This window comes from Talpa occidentalis, unplaced genomic scaffold (genome assembly GCF_014898055.3).
Source record: "Talpa occidentalis isolate TD23 unplaced genomic scaffold, MPIMG_talOcc4v2.1 talOcc4.10, whole genome shotgun sequence".
Lineage (NCBI taxonomy): Eukaryota > Metazoa > Chordata > Mammalia > Eulipotyphla > Talpidae > Talpa > Talpa occidentalis.
Window position 1 is genome coordinate 10,904,629 of NW_023600993.1, and position 14,899 is coordinate 10,919,527.

Sequence of the window (14,899 nt, forward strand, 5' to 3'; positions counted from 1 at the left end):
ATGGGGACGATTTCTTTTTCTTGGATCACTAAGAAAGAGCAAGGGAACCACCTACTGACTGAGGCACACGCTGAGCACCTGTGGGGTGACTTTAGGGCCATGTGCTAGACTGTATGCACACAGTAGGGACAGATTATGTCTAGCATTTAAGGGCCTGGTTCTGGAGTTACACAGCTTGGGTTCAAATTTTAGCCATATGGCCATGGGCAAGTGAGCCCTCTTTCTTCATCTGCAAAAGAGGAAGGATAAGGTTCTTACAAAATCATGTAGAGCAGTTGCTAAATTGAGCAAACAAAATTTGCCTGGAATGTATGTACACTAAACAGTGATCACTGTTTATCTGAAATTCAAATTTAACTGGGCATCCTGTGTTGTTCTGGCAAACCCTACTTCATAACATTGTTGGGGGGATGATGTGATATAATCCATGCTGAACTCTCAGTGCCTGGCACACAGGACGTGCTCAGTGAACTGCTGGATAGTGTCATTAATAGTACTGTGTCAGTCAGAGACACCTTCCTTTATTACTTGTTTTTTTTCAGAGACATATTTCTTACAGTTCCTGAATACATGTGGAGGGGAAGGAAGGAACTCACCATAGTCTGGTAGCTGAGAAAAGTTAACCTGGACCTTGTAAATCACGAAGGAGAGAACCAACCACGTGTGGTTAACTGAGAGTTCTCAGTTAATCCTCAGAGAGGCTCACCACTCAATCAGGTAGTCCCAGGTTTCTGTGTGGGCAGAGCAATCTCTGCAGAGTCCCTGCAACTACTTAAAGTTCATGTTGGTAAAGAACCCATGAAGATAAGTCAAAGTCTAACTCAATAGGTTGCCTAGAAAATGACAAGAGTATAATATGTTTTGTTTACTTCAGCACAGAAGTCTGACAGCTGGTGAATCATTTGTAAAATAATTGACTCTTGATCTGCTAAGGATTTACTAGACTGGGCCTCCCCAGTGGCGCAGCGGGTTGAGCGCAGCGCTGTGAAGCTGTCCGCAGCCTCTGCAGCGCAGGTTTGATTCCTGGCTGACCAGGGAGATTCCTACATGGTGCAGTAGACCTCTCCTACCTCGCCTGCTGCTCCCCTCAGCAATGTCTTCCATCTGTCTGCCTGTTCTACTCCCTGCTCTGCCTCTGGTGAATTCTCTCACCCTCCCATGCCTCTGACCTGTACCCCAGTTCTTGTAAAAATAAATAAATCTTTTTTAAAAAATTAAAAAATAAAGATATACTAGATTAAAAATAATGCTTTGCATAAACATGGTTATAAAATATTTCCATAGAAGGGAAAAAGGAGTTCTGAATACACCATGCTGAGAAAATAGTTACTTCATGTTTAACTTTTAAGAAAAAGGTGAGCTCCCTCCAAACTATAAAAATAAATTCTGAGTGTTTTTACAGGAAGAAAATTTATCTATTTATCAACATATTTTCACGATGTCAAATAAAAATTGTGAGGAAGACTGGAGGAGACCCAAACACAAGGAGCTGGTCAGAGGCAAAGAGAGATACTAAGTGAAGGTAAAAGAAGAAAGAGATTCAAAGAAAGTAAAAGATAAAGACAGAAGTTAAGAGATACAGCAGGATTAATTCCAGGACACATATGTCAAGTGGTAAATCCCCCTTTACTTTGTAAATCCTCTACCTGATTTTAAAACAATGCCATCAGTATGATTTTTTTCCCTGACAGATACTGACCACCCTTCCACCTTTTTTCATAACTTGCCACTTACACCATAGGTGGGGAAAAAACATGATTTTAATGGTTAGCGAAATCTATGTATCAGAAGTCAGCCCAGTGTGCTCACTAAGAGCCTAGGATAGTCTCACCTTTATACTTTAGAAACTGTATACAAATATATTTCCCAATTTCCTGATAAACCAGAGGGAAGGACTAGTTAAATACAGAAAATGACTGTTTTTTGTTTTGCAAAATGGTATCATTAAACAGGATGGTGCCAATTTAGCTCCTGGTGCTAAACATACAGCTGAGGCTTCTCCTGGCCTCTGTCTGGAAGAATCTGCATTCAAAGTAGTTGTAAAATAAGTCAACAAATAATATGGGCAAAGCAAACGCCCCCACCACCCCATCTTTTTGTCAGGACATGTTAAGTCTTCATTAGAAGAACTTGCAAAACTTGATTATTCACTTTCTGAGTTTGGGCTCCGAGAGATAACACAAGAGTGAAATGAAACCACCACAGTTGGTTTTCAGGCCATGCTAAGAACAGTTTTAAGGGCAGACAAACAAGCTACTCACCAAGGTCGCAAACTTGAGCTCCTTAGCTACCACAGTTCCGTTGAGCCAGAGGAAAAGCAGAAGCAAGATGCTGAGGTGAAACCTTGCAGCCCTCACCCAGCCTTGGGGGGCAGCTCTCATCCTGGGAAGACCTGTTTGAGGCAGGAGTTAGGAGGTGTTGCTCCCTGTGCCAAGGCATCGGTTGGGAAGCTATTTAATCAAAGCATCCAACGGAAGGAGGATGTGGGAGGGACTAGACTCAAATAGTAAAATCTCCAGGTGGCTTGGGGTGGGGCTTGGCAAGTGCCTGGTCAGATAAATTTGGGACTGGGTGTTGGAGATCACAGCTTCCTGGCTTAAGTTAGAACACTAAAACCCAGGATGGGGGAGAGCTTTGGCTGAAGGTCACAGAGCATTTAATAGACCTTTCATTTTGAGTTTACCTTTGTCACTTAGATGGGGTATGATACAGTGTTGCTTTGCGGCTAGTATTAGGGAAAGAGAGCTATCCCCAAGCTGGAAACTGCAGGCCAGCCACTCCTAATCTTTTGGACATCCAGAATTATAGGGAAAGAAATAGGAAAGGGTTGTAGGTACTGGTGTATTTTTTTTGGGGGGGTCCAATCCCCTGCTCAAACATGGCTCCTTTTTTCCTAAACTCTCATGTGACCTATGGAGATATTTTAAAGGTGACATAGAGTAAGCACTTTTATTTGGAACATTTTTAGTCACACCTTGAAATATCTGGGGCTCATCTGTGGTATGTCAAAATTAGAAGTACCTTTTCTACCCTGACACAGCTTAAGCACAAGAACAATAAAGAACTTAACTCCCTGTCATGTCAGTCACCAACGTTGGTCAGAAGCCTTCTATTCCGTGTGAGTCACCCCTCTCCAGCCGCGATCTCATCGGGGATGCCGCACAAGAAGGACAATCCTGACCGAGGGAATGGAGCTTTCCATTTTTCCCACCCTGCCAGCCCCATTCCCAGGCTACTGAGCACAGGATTCCCATGCAGGACTTCTGCCCCTCCAGCAGAGGGAGAACAGTGGTTTTGCCACAACTCCCTCTTTGGGGCATCGACTTACCTGTGACAGGAGGGTTCTGTTATGTGATCACAGGGTGCCCTAGATTGTGGTGTGTGGGAGAGCTGTTACTTCTTCTGGTGTGGGGAAATGTGTGGGAAGAACGCATGTGGTTAAATATTGAAGGGTGCTTGTGACCCTTGATTCACCATCACGTTCTCCACCTGCCAGTCCCCACTTTCAGGTTTTTTAAAAAGATTTATTTATTTATGCATATAAGAACTGGGATACAAGCCAGAGATGTGGGGGGTGAGAGGATCTACCAGAGACAGAGTGGGGAACAGAACAGGCAGATGTACTGAAATACACTGCTGAAGGGAGCAGCGGGTGAGTCAGGAGAGGTCTGCTGCACCATGTGGGTTGCTCCCTGGCTGGGGATTGAACTCGTGCTGCAGTGGCTTCGGGCAGCTTCATAGGTTGCATCTTAACCCTTTGTGCCACCACGGAGGCCCCCCACACTTTCAGTTTTAATGGGTGAGATTTTGAGGAAAAGGGGTGTGAATATAGAGGTTGTCCAGTCCAGAGCAGAGACGGAGTTGCCACACTTACCATTCCTGTATGTGCCAGGCCACCTGTGAAAGGAAGCTGTGGCATCCTAATGACAGACATGAACACTTTGACGTGATCAGCAGAACTTTTGATTGAATCACTTTTATTCCCCTGTGGTACTTCTTCCTTCATGTGTCAAGTGTTCAACCTCTAATTAGCATCAGGTCAGGACATTCTGTAAGTGGAGCAGGCTGGTTTTGTAGGAAAGCACACTCCCAGAGTGAAATTTGTATGTAAGAAACATAGTAGGGAGGCTCTCAGGATAGACAACAGAAGAGGGAGAGAAATAAATAGGGTGGGGAAGAGGAAGGAAGAACTCAGAGATCCTACTAGAGGCTCTGAAGCTGGGGGAGCCCTTTTGGAATTGAATTGGGACCAGGGAGCCAGGACTTTTGCCTGCCTGAGGTAGTCAATGAAAGTCCTGGGAGGGAGTGTGAAAGGTGCACGAGAAATGTACATACTTCTGGTCAAGGAGTTGACAGCTGAGTGATGTCAGCATATTCCTGATAGCTGGTGGAAGCAAATCCTCCAGTTCAAAAAAAAAAAAAAAAATGCCTCCACCAGCATTTCATCTGTTACGCAAAACTGCTTTTCAGTCAATTACTTATGCAGCAAAATGTTTGCCACAAGGAACACGATGAAACTACCCAGAACGCTTCACCAGGTAGGAAGACTATTAAATTCTGACTTAACGCATCTTCACCACTCTATTGTTTGGCTCTCAGTGTCTCTCTCGTGCCAACCACCCCACCTCCGCCACGCACCTCTGGCTTACACCCTGGTTGATGTGTCAATAATGTTGATAGTGTCAATAGTCAATATCAAGGCAAATTGTTGCATCAGAGCCTTAACACACTGTCAGCTGTTTTGAGACAAAATTTATAATAAGTTTGTTAGCACATGACTGAGGGGTACTCGGAGACCCCAAACTGTTAAAGGGTGTACACTCTCAAAAGGGGTCCAAGCTAGCCACGTGCACAAAAGCAAAGGAAGCATACTGTTCTTGTGAAAGATTTTTAATAGAATTAGTTTACATAGAGAAAGAAGAGAACAGAGGATATTCCTAATAAAACTCTGAATATTACCCCTCCAAAACAGCTTGACCTGAAGCCGGGCTACTGAGGCCTGAAAGCTTGCCATAAGTTTAAAGTACCGTCTGGGCCACCCTGGTGGTACAAGGGGTTAGGTCTCAGCACTATGAAGCTATCACAGCATGAGTTCAATCCCCGGCCAGGGAGGTGACCCACATGATGCAGCAGACTACTCCTGTCTCACCTGTTCCCCTCAGCAGTGTATTTCAGTAGGTCTGTGCGTGCAGACTATTTCAGTGGTCTGTTACAGACCACTCTGTCTCTGCCGAATCCTCTCACACACACCCCACCCCCACACCTCTGACTTGTACCCCAGTTCTTGTATGCATGAATAAATAGATCTTTAAAAAACAATAAAGTACCTTCTGGCAGGGAACCATGAGAAAAGACATTAAGCAGGTCCCAGAGAGCTGGGACAGGAAAGACTCACAATACACCATAGCAATGTCTCTCACCAATGTCTGCCAATGTCTCTCACCCACATATCTCTTCCAAGTAGCTCTGCTCTACGTGTCTCACCTCCATGTCTTTCTTTTTTTTTTTTTTAAGATTTATTTATTTATGCATACAAGAGCTGGGGTACAGGCCAGAGCTGTGTGTGGGAGGGTGAGAGGATTCACCAGAGACAGAGTGGGGAATAGAACAAGCAGATTGACTGAAATACACTGCTGAGGGGAGCAGCGGGCGAGACAGAAGAGGTCTGCTGTGCCATGTGAGTAGCTCCCTGGCCAGCCGGGGATGGAAATCATGCTGCAGTGGCTGGTGATAGCTTGATAGTGCTGTGTCTTTAACCCCTGCGCCCCCAGAGAGGCCCTTAAAATTCTGATTTTTAATCGTAAATTATTTTACATTCCTTTTTATTTGAAGTATCCAACTTACTCTGGTTTTCTCTATAAGGAGATGAAAACTTGGGTGTTATGAAATTGGGTTGGATGTTGGTACTGAGGCCTGGAGAATTAGAAGGAATTGAGAGTCTTTATCTGTTGGACTGAAAAGAGCTGACCTCCTGCTACTCATTGGACCATAACTGCATGCACAGGCTGCCACGTAAGCCTTCCTGCTTGACATAATGCTCCTTTTTTCACATTCAGGATTAACTAACCCGAGAGAACAGAACTGATAGTGACTCCTGCAAAGGAACTCTCCAGTATAGAGACAGTTTGGAACAAGTCTCGATTGTCTAGGGACTGGTTGGAAAACTAGGGGACATGTGTTTGTCATAAATGTGCTCCAAGTTTCTAATTACTAACGACGTATTGTCCCATCACTGCTTCACCTTTAATACAGCCGTGCAGATTGAATGCTGTGTTGGTTCGATTGTATTTCAAAGGTAAAGGTAAAAGCTCACAGCGTACGAAATTATTAACCTATCTCATTTTGTAGAAGTGTATATTGAAGGAAAGATTGTATGGAGATGTGCACTTTGATGGCAAATTTTGCTGGGTGATATGATTATAGGCTGTTTCAGTTTCTCCTTCTGCTTTTCCTACTGTCCAAATTTCTTACAATGAACAGATGTTTTTATTTAAATAAAAAATCTGTCAAAATGTCTAATATTAACTGCATGCTATTTTTCTCTTGACTATTGGTATAGTTACAGAAGGTGGGTCTGAAAGGCATAGCAGTTTCCAGCATAGCTCATTTTTTAATTCAGTAGGATTATTAAATCCTTAGGAGACATTTTTGATTGTTACAGTTGATCTGAAAAATTAATATAATGTCTTCATTTTATGTGATCTATTTACTATAATAAAATAATAATTCTAAATTACAGAGATAAACAAAGCACATTCACTTTGGGGAAGTATTTCCAAGTGAGGCAAGTGAAATCCCAGATGCTAATGATCACCTAGTATATGGTAGACTTGAAGTGCTCAGGAAGAGAGGACTTGATGCTGTGAGTAAGTCTTGCCCTGGACTTCACAGACATTCTTCCCTTATCTCTGAAAACCTAAGTCACTCTTGAGCAAACCTACCCCCAGAGCTTGTAGTTACCTTGTTCACACAACCTCAAGGCTTTGTTTGATTCCAGTTATTTGCTTCTTATCATCACACAAACTACTGTTTGTCTTCCACTCTCTCTATTCTCAATACAAACTCACTGTTCTGAGCAATGAATCTTCTGTGCAGCTTTTGGACAGGAACAGAACCTGTGGTCTGGAGTAGAGGGAGTTTCTCATGCCCAAATAATCTATGTTGGTTCCGAAGTTTGAGTGAAAAGAATACATGGCCCCTGTAACACATGCTTGCTCCTTGCTCCTAGTTATGTATCCACTCCCTACTGATGCTCCAGGGACATTCATCCAGCAATGGGCTGACAAACTTAATTATTAAGAGTTCAATGGCTTTATTTGTTTACAACTTCGCATGGTTTTCTGACTATTTTTGCATCACCATAGATTTGGAAATGGCCTTAAAGACCTGTTAGTCTAATCATTTGTCCATTCTCCATCTCTCCAGAGAGGGGATGTGGTGTGGAATTAAGGGGAGGTGTGTAGATTTTACTCCTGCTCCCACTGCATGCAATCTTTGTGTCTCTCAGCAAGCCCTTTGAGCTCATGAAAACTTAGTCTATTACCTATAAAATGGGGAGGTAATAATAGTGCTGAAATCATAGAATTTGGGTGGCTTTAATCAATAAGTCATGTAAATAATATATGTTATTATCCTAAACAATGGATCTCTTTTTATATTCAGTCAACAAAAATTTATTGAGCATCTACTATGTGCCCAGATCAGCTTTGACCTGCTAGGAATATCGCAGTGAATTATGATAACAACATAATAAAGCAGAGCAAGACCTTGTCTTCTTAGAGCTTCTATGAGAGTGGAAGAAACAGACAAAACTGAAACATAAATCTATCAAGTAATTTCAGAGAAGAATAAGTTCTATGATGAAAAGTAAGCAGGATATAGGGAAAGAAATAGGAGATGCTATTATATGAAGACACTAGGAAAGTCTTTTTGAAGAGATGACACTGAGCAGTGCCGGAGTCCAGCTCCTACCGGGGCCGGGTTGCCATAAAGACGAGATGGCATCGGCGAAGTGGAGTGATGAGGGGAGAGGGGAGATGGGGGAGATGAGGTAGATGAGGTAGTGAGGAGACACTGACACTTGATCAGGGTGCAGACATCTCCCGCTGATGGTCTCAGCGGAGCTTTATTTATACATCAGAAATTGTTATTTGAACATTACATCATGCAATCATGATTGATTTTACTTTTACATTGTTTCAGAAATTATTAATGATCATTAACAGTGCATAGTCCTTTTTTTTTTTTTAAAGATTTATTTATTTATTTATACAAGCACTGGGTACAGTCAGAAGCACAGGAGGGCGAGATAATTCACCATAGCCAGAGGGGAGAGCAGAGCAGGCAGAGTGACGAAGTACACTGCTGAGGGGAGCAGTGGGCGGCAGGAGAGGTCTGCGTGCCATGTGGGACCCTCGCCTGGCGGCCGGGGATCGAACCTGCTCTGCAGAGGCAGGGATCAAACCGGCGCTGCAGAGGCTGCCAGGAGCTTCGCAACCCAGCGATCAACTGATGTGCCACTGGGGAGGCCCAGTCCTTTTTTTTTTTAATTTTCCTAGTCTATGATTAACTTGGTCACTTGGTTACATTAACTTGGTTACATATTTTCCTAGGTGATGTACGTTATTCAGAAAATAGAAACAGGTGCTATACACAACTATACGTTCAAGCTAGGTAACTAAAACAAAGCTAAGCAGGCATTGTAAAATCAAGGGTGGCTTCCTATTTCCTATATAGAACCAAGGGGTGCCGGTGCCATGGAACAGTACGTGGGGTGTTTCTCTCCGACGATTTCGCCTCCTGGGGTGCCTCAGGGCCTTCTCTAGTGGGGACTTTTACCAGGCTTGTTCCATCAGTTCTATCAAGCATGGTTTGTTAGAAAACTCAGTGTTACTCATGGTATCTGACTTACAAATTGGAGGACATGGAGAAATATTGGGAATCGTTTGATTATCAATCATGTTGGAAGGTACATTTCTCAAACTACTGAAGTGTGCATACCGAAACTGGCATTGATGCCAACATTCATTGTGTTATTCTAAAGCTTATAGAAAATTTCCTTAGGGCCTCCCCCGGTGGCGCAGTGGTTGAGTGCTGGACTGCGAAGCTGCCCACAGCCTCTGCAGGGCCGGTTCAATCCCCGGCTGCCGGTGAGGGTCCCACATGGCGCAACAGACCTTTCCTGTCTCGCCCACTGCTCCCCTCAGCAGTGTACTTCTTTGGTCTGCCTGTTCTGTTCCCCGCTCTGGCTCTGGTGAATTCTGTCACCCTCCCGCACTTCTGACTATACCCAGTGCTTGTATAAATAAATAAATAAAATCTAAAAAAAGAAAAAAGAAAATTTCCATGATTTCAATAACTGCCACAAACAAATGAAAGGAAGTAGCAGGAGCCAGCTATGGCGTTTTCTGACTTTTCAGAAATTTCCCCCATGCCCGGACCTTCTCAGACAGCATGAGTAGCATGGCCCGCGCCAGAACAGAGGCCTGAATAAAATAAGAATGACACATGGTTGTTCGGGAGAAGAGCCCAGCTTAGTAGAAGAGCAAAGCGTAGTTTTGGGAAGATTATCTAGAGAAGAGTGAAAAAGATTTTATTTTTTCATTCTGTGTTTCCTGTTGAACTTTGTGCTTTTAGACTGTGGGTCTAGACTGGACCTCATGGGGGCTTATTTTACAGGGTAATACTTGTTGATGAGCAGATTGGGTTGAATGGTCCCAGGAGAAACATTGACAAACAATCGCAGCTGTCTTTGTGAAAGTGTAGCTGACATGCACTTTCAGCTCAAATAATTCAGGAAACTACTCAGATATTCAAGTGAGAGAGAGAGAGAAAGAGAGTGAGCTGCAGTCTTGTTCAGTCACCAAACAGAGAAGCCATTTGAGACTTCCTCAAGGCAAAACTGTTGCCAAAGTCTGGGTTATGAAAACACACCTTGGGCTTCTCTGGTGGTGCAGTCATTAAAGACAGTGCTGTTAGGCTGTCTCCAGCCACTGCAGTGTGAGTTCAATCCCCGGCCTGCCTGGGAGCTAACCCAGCTAACCCAAATGGTGCAGCAGACCTCTTCTGCCTCGCCCGCTGCTCCCCTCAGCAGTGTGTTTCAGTGGATCTGCCTGTTCTGCTCCACACTCTCTGGTGAATCCTCTCACACCCTGCACCACTGGCCTACACCCCAGTTCTTGTGTGCATAAATAAATAAATCTTTTAAAAAAGGAAAATGAAAACACTCCCTGACTCTACTGAGGCCAGCTCTGTAAAATGGGTCCTGATCCCATATCTGATCCCTGACAAACACTGATTGTACCCCCATGGGATACAGCATGTGATGTAGGAAAGGGAATCAGGTGAAACAATGAAAGAAGATGAGAAATCTGGAGTAACAGAGTCCCAGTGGCTGAGGACTCTTACGATTCCGTTTGTGATGGAAAATTGGAAATTAATATCAGCCCTTTCTCTGCAGATATGTTGTTCAAGCTCCTGTGTAGTTGTGCATTGGATGAGGTTCTCATTCTATAGTTTGGGCTCAGATATTCTGAACAAATAGTTTGCTATTGTCACTGAACAATGACAATATTGTTATAGTGATCAGGTCTGGGGGACCAGGTGACAGGTGCTGGAAGATGGGACAGTGGCAAACGTTTCACAATCTGTCTGCACATGCTCTTCTCTGCCTGCGCCTTCAGCTGGCTCTGAGTTCACTTCCACACCTGCCTTAAGAGAGCCAGCACAGGGCCTCACCGGTGGTGCAGTGGGTTGAGCGCAGTGCTGTGAAGCTGTCCGCAGCCTCTGCAGCACAGGTTCGATTCCCAACTGGCCATGGGAGAAACCCACATGGCGCGGCAGACCTCTCCTGCCTCGCCTGCTATGCCCCTCAGCAGTGTTTTCATCGTCTGCCTGTTCTGCTCCCCACTCTGTCTCTGGTAAATTCTCTCACCCTCCCGTGCCTCTGACTGTACCCCAGTTCTTGTATAAATAAATAAAATCTTTAAAAACAAAAAAAAGAGCCAGCCCAAATGGCGGTCTTTCTCAAAGTCTTTCCTGACTCCTCTAGGGAGTCACCCCTCCTCTACTGTCACCCCTCCTCTGTCCCCAGCCGTTCTACTCCACTCTGCTCTAACCTAAGGGCTTGCTCTGGCCTACCTTCCCTTCTAGCAGGTAAGCTGCCTCAGAAATAGACTGTACTTGCTTCTCCTAAGTCACCCCCACATAGTGGTCACCTGGCCAATGCTTGCACGCAGGAGTCTCATTCCCTAGAAAGGCAGCCATGCTTCACCAATTCACAGTGAAGGGACAGTCCAACTTGCTGTGGACAAACACCTGACCTTAACTGTTTAGCTGAGTGAACAGACCATGATGGTCTCTGGTTGGTAGCCACCATCTTTGTTACAGGAGATTGGATCTGCCAATCTCTCAGTCCGGTTAGAAGAAGCTTGTTCTTCTCACTTGATGACTAGACCTTAATAATCTCCTCCCCGTGACTTAATTGCCAACTGCTTTGCATAGCTGGTGCTATTGTAACACACTCACTTTTAAAATAGATCATCATCATCATCATCAAATCAGTTGAATCTTTATAGCTAGAAGGACTCCATCTAGAGCAAAGATGCAATTAAAAGGAAACAAAATTCTGCCTTAAAAAAGGTATTCAGGGGCCTCCCCTGGTGGTCAGCAGTTGAGCGCTGGGCTGCAGGGCTGCCTGCAGCCTCTGCAGTGCCGGTTCGTTCCCTGGCCACCGGCGAGGGTCCCACAAAAAAAAAAAAGTATTCAGGACCTCCTTTGTGGCACAGGGGGTTGAGGTGCAACCTGTGAAACTGTCCACAGCCACTGAAGCACAAGTTCAATCCCCAGCCCAGGAGCTACCCACAAGGTGCAGCAGACCTCTACTGACTCGTCCGCTGCTCTCCTCAGCAGTGTATTTCGTCAGTCTGCCTGTTCTGTTCCCCGCTCTGTCTCTGGTGGATCCTCTCACCCCCACACCTCTGGCCTGCACCCCAGCTCTTGTATGCATAAATAAATACATCTTTAAAAAAAAAAGGTATTCAGTTTTGTCATTTTGAAGGCTTGTCAACAGCAAACTATATGTTGAACTAAGGGTACATATTCTCTCCCTCCTTTTTTTCCTTCTTCCTCCCATTCTCCTTCCCTCCCTCTCTTTCTCTAAGTAGGTATTGAATACTTATATTTTTTTAAGATTTATTTTTTATTTATTTATGCATGCAAGGATTGAGGTGTAGCCAGCAGTGTTGGGGGCGAGAGGACTCACCAGAGACAGAGCGGGGAGCAGAACACCCAGATCTACTGAAATACACTGCTGAGGGGAGCAGCGGGCGAGTCAGGAGAGGTCTGCTCTGCCATGTGGGTAGCTCCCTGGCTGGGGATCGAACTCGTGCTTCGGTGGCTGCTGATAGATATCTTCATAGTGCTGAGACTTAACCTCTTGCACCACCAGGGAGGCCCATATTTACATTTTTTTTTAAATTTTTTTTTAATAGAGGTATGTTTTATTTATTTATTTGTTTGTTTGTTTTGTTTATATATGCACTGGGTACAGTCAGAAGCGCGGGAGGGCGAGAGAATTCACCAGAGCCAGAGCGGGGAGCAGAGCAGGCAGAAGGACCGAAGTACACTGCTGAGGGGAGCAGCGGGCGGCAGGAGAGGTCTGCGCGCCATGTGGGACCCTCCTCCGGTGGCCGGGGAGCAGCCGGGGATCGAACTGGCGCTGCAGAGGCCTCGGGCAGCTTCACAACTCAGCACTCAACCTCTGTGCCACTGGGGAGGCCCCCATACTTACATTTTAACAGTCCTGTTTTAGGCAAAGGAGATACAAGTGGATTCTTTTTTTCTAGGTGTTTGATTTACAAAAAGAGAAAGAAGAAATTTATAAAATTATAGTTTAGAATTTGTAAAAAGGGATAGAGAAGGCAAGCTGGCAGTTAGTGATTAGTTTTGTGCCAGTTGAAACAGAAAGCACTTAGGATAAAAGTTCCCATCAGGGGCCTCCCCGGTGGCGCAGCGGTTGAGTGCTGGGTTGCGAAGCTGCCCGCGGTCTCTGCAGCGCCAGTTCAATCCCCGGCTGCTCCCCGGCCACAGGAGGAGGGTCCCACATGGCGCGCAGACCTCTCCTGCCACCCGCTGCTCCCCTCAGCAGTGTACTTCGGTCCTTCTGTCTGCTCTGCTCCCCGCTCTGGCTCTGGTGAATTCGTTCACCTTCCAGTGCTTCTGACTGTACCCAGTGCTTGCATGAATAATAAATAAATAAAATTTAAAAAAAAAAAAAAAAAAAGTTCCCATCAGATAGTGAAATTCATTATTTCATTGCAGTACATCCAGATTTTATTAATTTGTCCTTATCAGATTCATATTTGGCAAATGAATATAAGATGTGGTCTCTGCCTTCAGAAATTTCATCATTAGATGAAATCAGAATCTTTTCACAAATGTAGAAAAGTATCTCATCAGTATCTTTTATGAGAATCTCAAGTTCTTTGCCAACATGATAAAAGGTTAGCGTTATGACGCCTATAATCATAAGCGGGACGAAACAAGGTCTCAGGAATATGACTTGCTTTGTCTGGACTGTGAATTCTCAAAGTGTGAATCCCAGGACAGTAGCATTATTTTCATTTGGGAACTTGTTGAAAAGGCAAATACTTGGGCCCTAACTCAGGGCTACTGAGTCTGAAACTGTGGGGGCCTCTGAGACACCAGCTGATGCCTTGCCAGCCTCTGTGAGATTCTAGTGCAGGTGAGGTGGGATGGGACCACTGCGCTGTCCAGCTCCTGGATGGTCAAAGTGTGGCCCACAGCCCAGCCTCAACCACATCCCTAGGAGCTTATTAGAAGTGAGGAATTTGGGCATCACTCCAGATCTGAATCAAAACTCCCAGGTGACCCAAATGCATGTGACATTTGCCATCCGCGAAGCGCTGCTGAAGGCCAGCTTCTACCTTACTGGAGCAGGGAGCCAGCACCAGCTCTGACTTCTCCCCTCTAGGTCATCAGGTCTCTGAAGCAGGAGACAGATTGCTCCCTCCCACCCCACTCTGCTCCTGTGATGCTCTTATGAACTGACATTTTGCAAACTTGGACAGCACCAGGGTTTTCCACAGAGCAGGCTCAGCTCCTGTCCACAAAGACCGAGGGCGGTGCCACTGGAAACATAGTAAGTTTGCCAGTAGGCATCAGATTGCTAGTAAAATTATCAGATTTCCCCCTTTTGTAAGGTACCATAAGTTGTGTGTGTGTGTGTGTGTTTGAGGAAAGATGATAAAACTTCCAGTGTAAGTGCATCTAGCAGACTTACAACAGAATGAGAAATGGGGGGGATTAGGGCTTTCTTAGCCTGGTATTACCTTGACATTCAGAAGGACCAAGACAGCCAAACTGATTAGTAAAATATCGTTACTCTTTCACGATGAGTATGATGAGGCCCAAGGGTACTGGGGGACCCTGAGGCTCCTGTCTTCTACACAGGAAAGAACTCATGGGGAGCCAGTCCTGGTGGATTAGAAATGAAGCTTTGCTGCAGGTGAGGAATACACTCCAGCATGAGTGTGGGCAGAGCCACAGGAGAATCACATCTTGGATCATAAGGCTACCCTTATAAATAGGCTTAGTTTCAGGGGGCAGAGGCTCACAGATGGGTTTTGACAATTTTTGCTTAGCGAAAGGGGCGGGAATTTACAGGTAGGGATATTAAGATTTGGCTAATTTGTTTAACAAAAACCACCAGACCCTCACCTCCCCTTAGTTAGATAAGATAGAAGTTTTATAGCTAGTGGTGCCCTTGTGTGAGATCAACTAAGGAGGTGAGTATCAAACGAGTAGGGTTTGAGTCACTTGGTTCTGAAATGTGCACAGCTGTTTTTTTAAAATACTGGAAGGGGGAGGTAGGTGCCTT

General features: G+C 44.9%; 1 protein-coding gene across 1 annotated transcript in view; it reads right to left on the reverse strand.

The window, feature by feature from the left end:
• The window catches only part of ACP3 (acid phosphatase 3), a 40,694-nt gene extending 38,276 nt beyond the window's left edge, over positions 1 to 2,418 (reverse strand). The window contains exon 1 of the mRNA XM_037519841.2: positions 2,262 to 2,418. Coding sequence (XP_037375738.1) covers positions 2,262 to 2,381 — 120 coding nt within the window. The 5' untranslated portion in view covers positions 2,382 to 2,418. The remainder of the gene's footprint in view (positions 1 to 2,261) is intronic.
• Between the last annotated feature and the right edge of the window lie 12,481 nt (positions 2,419 to 14,899).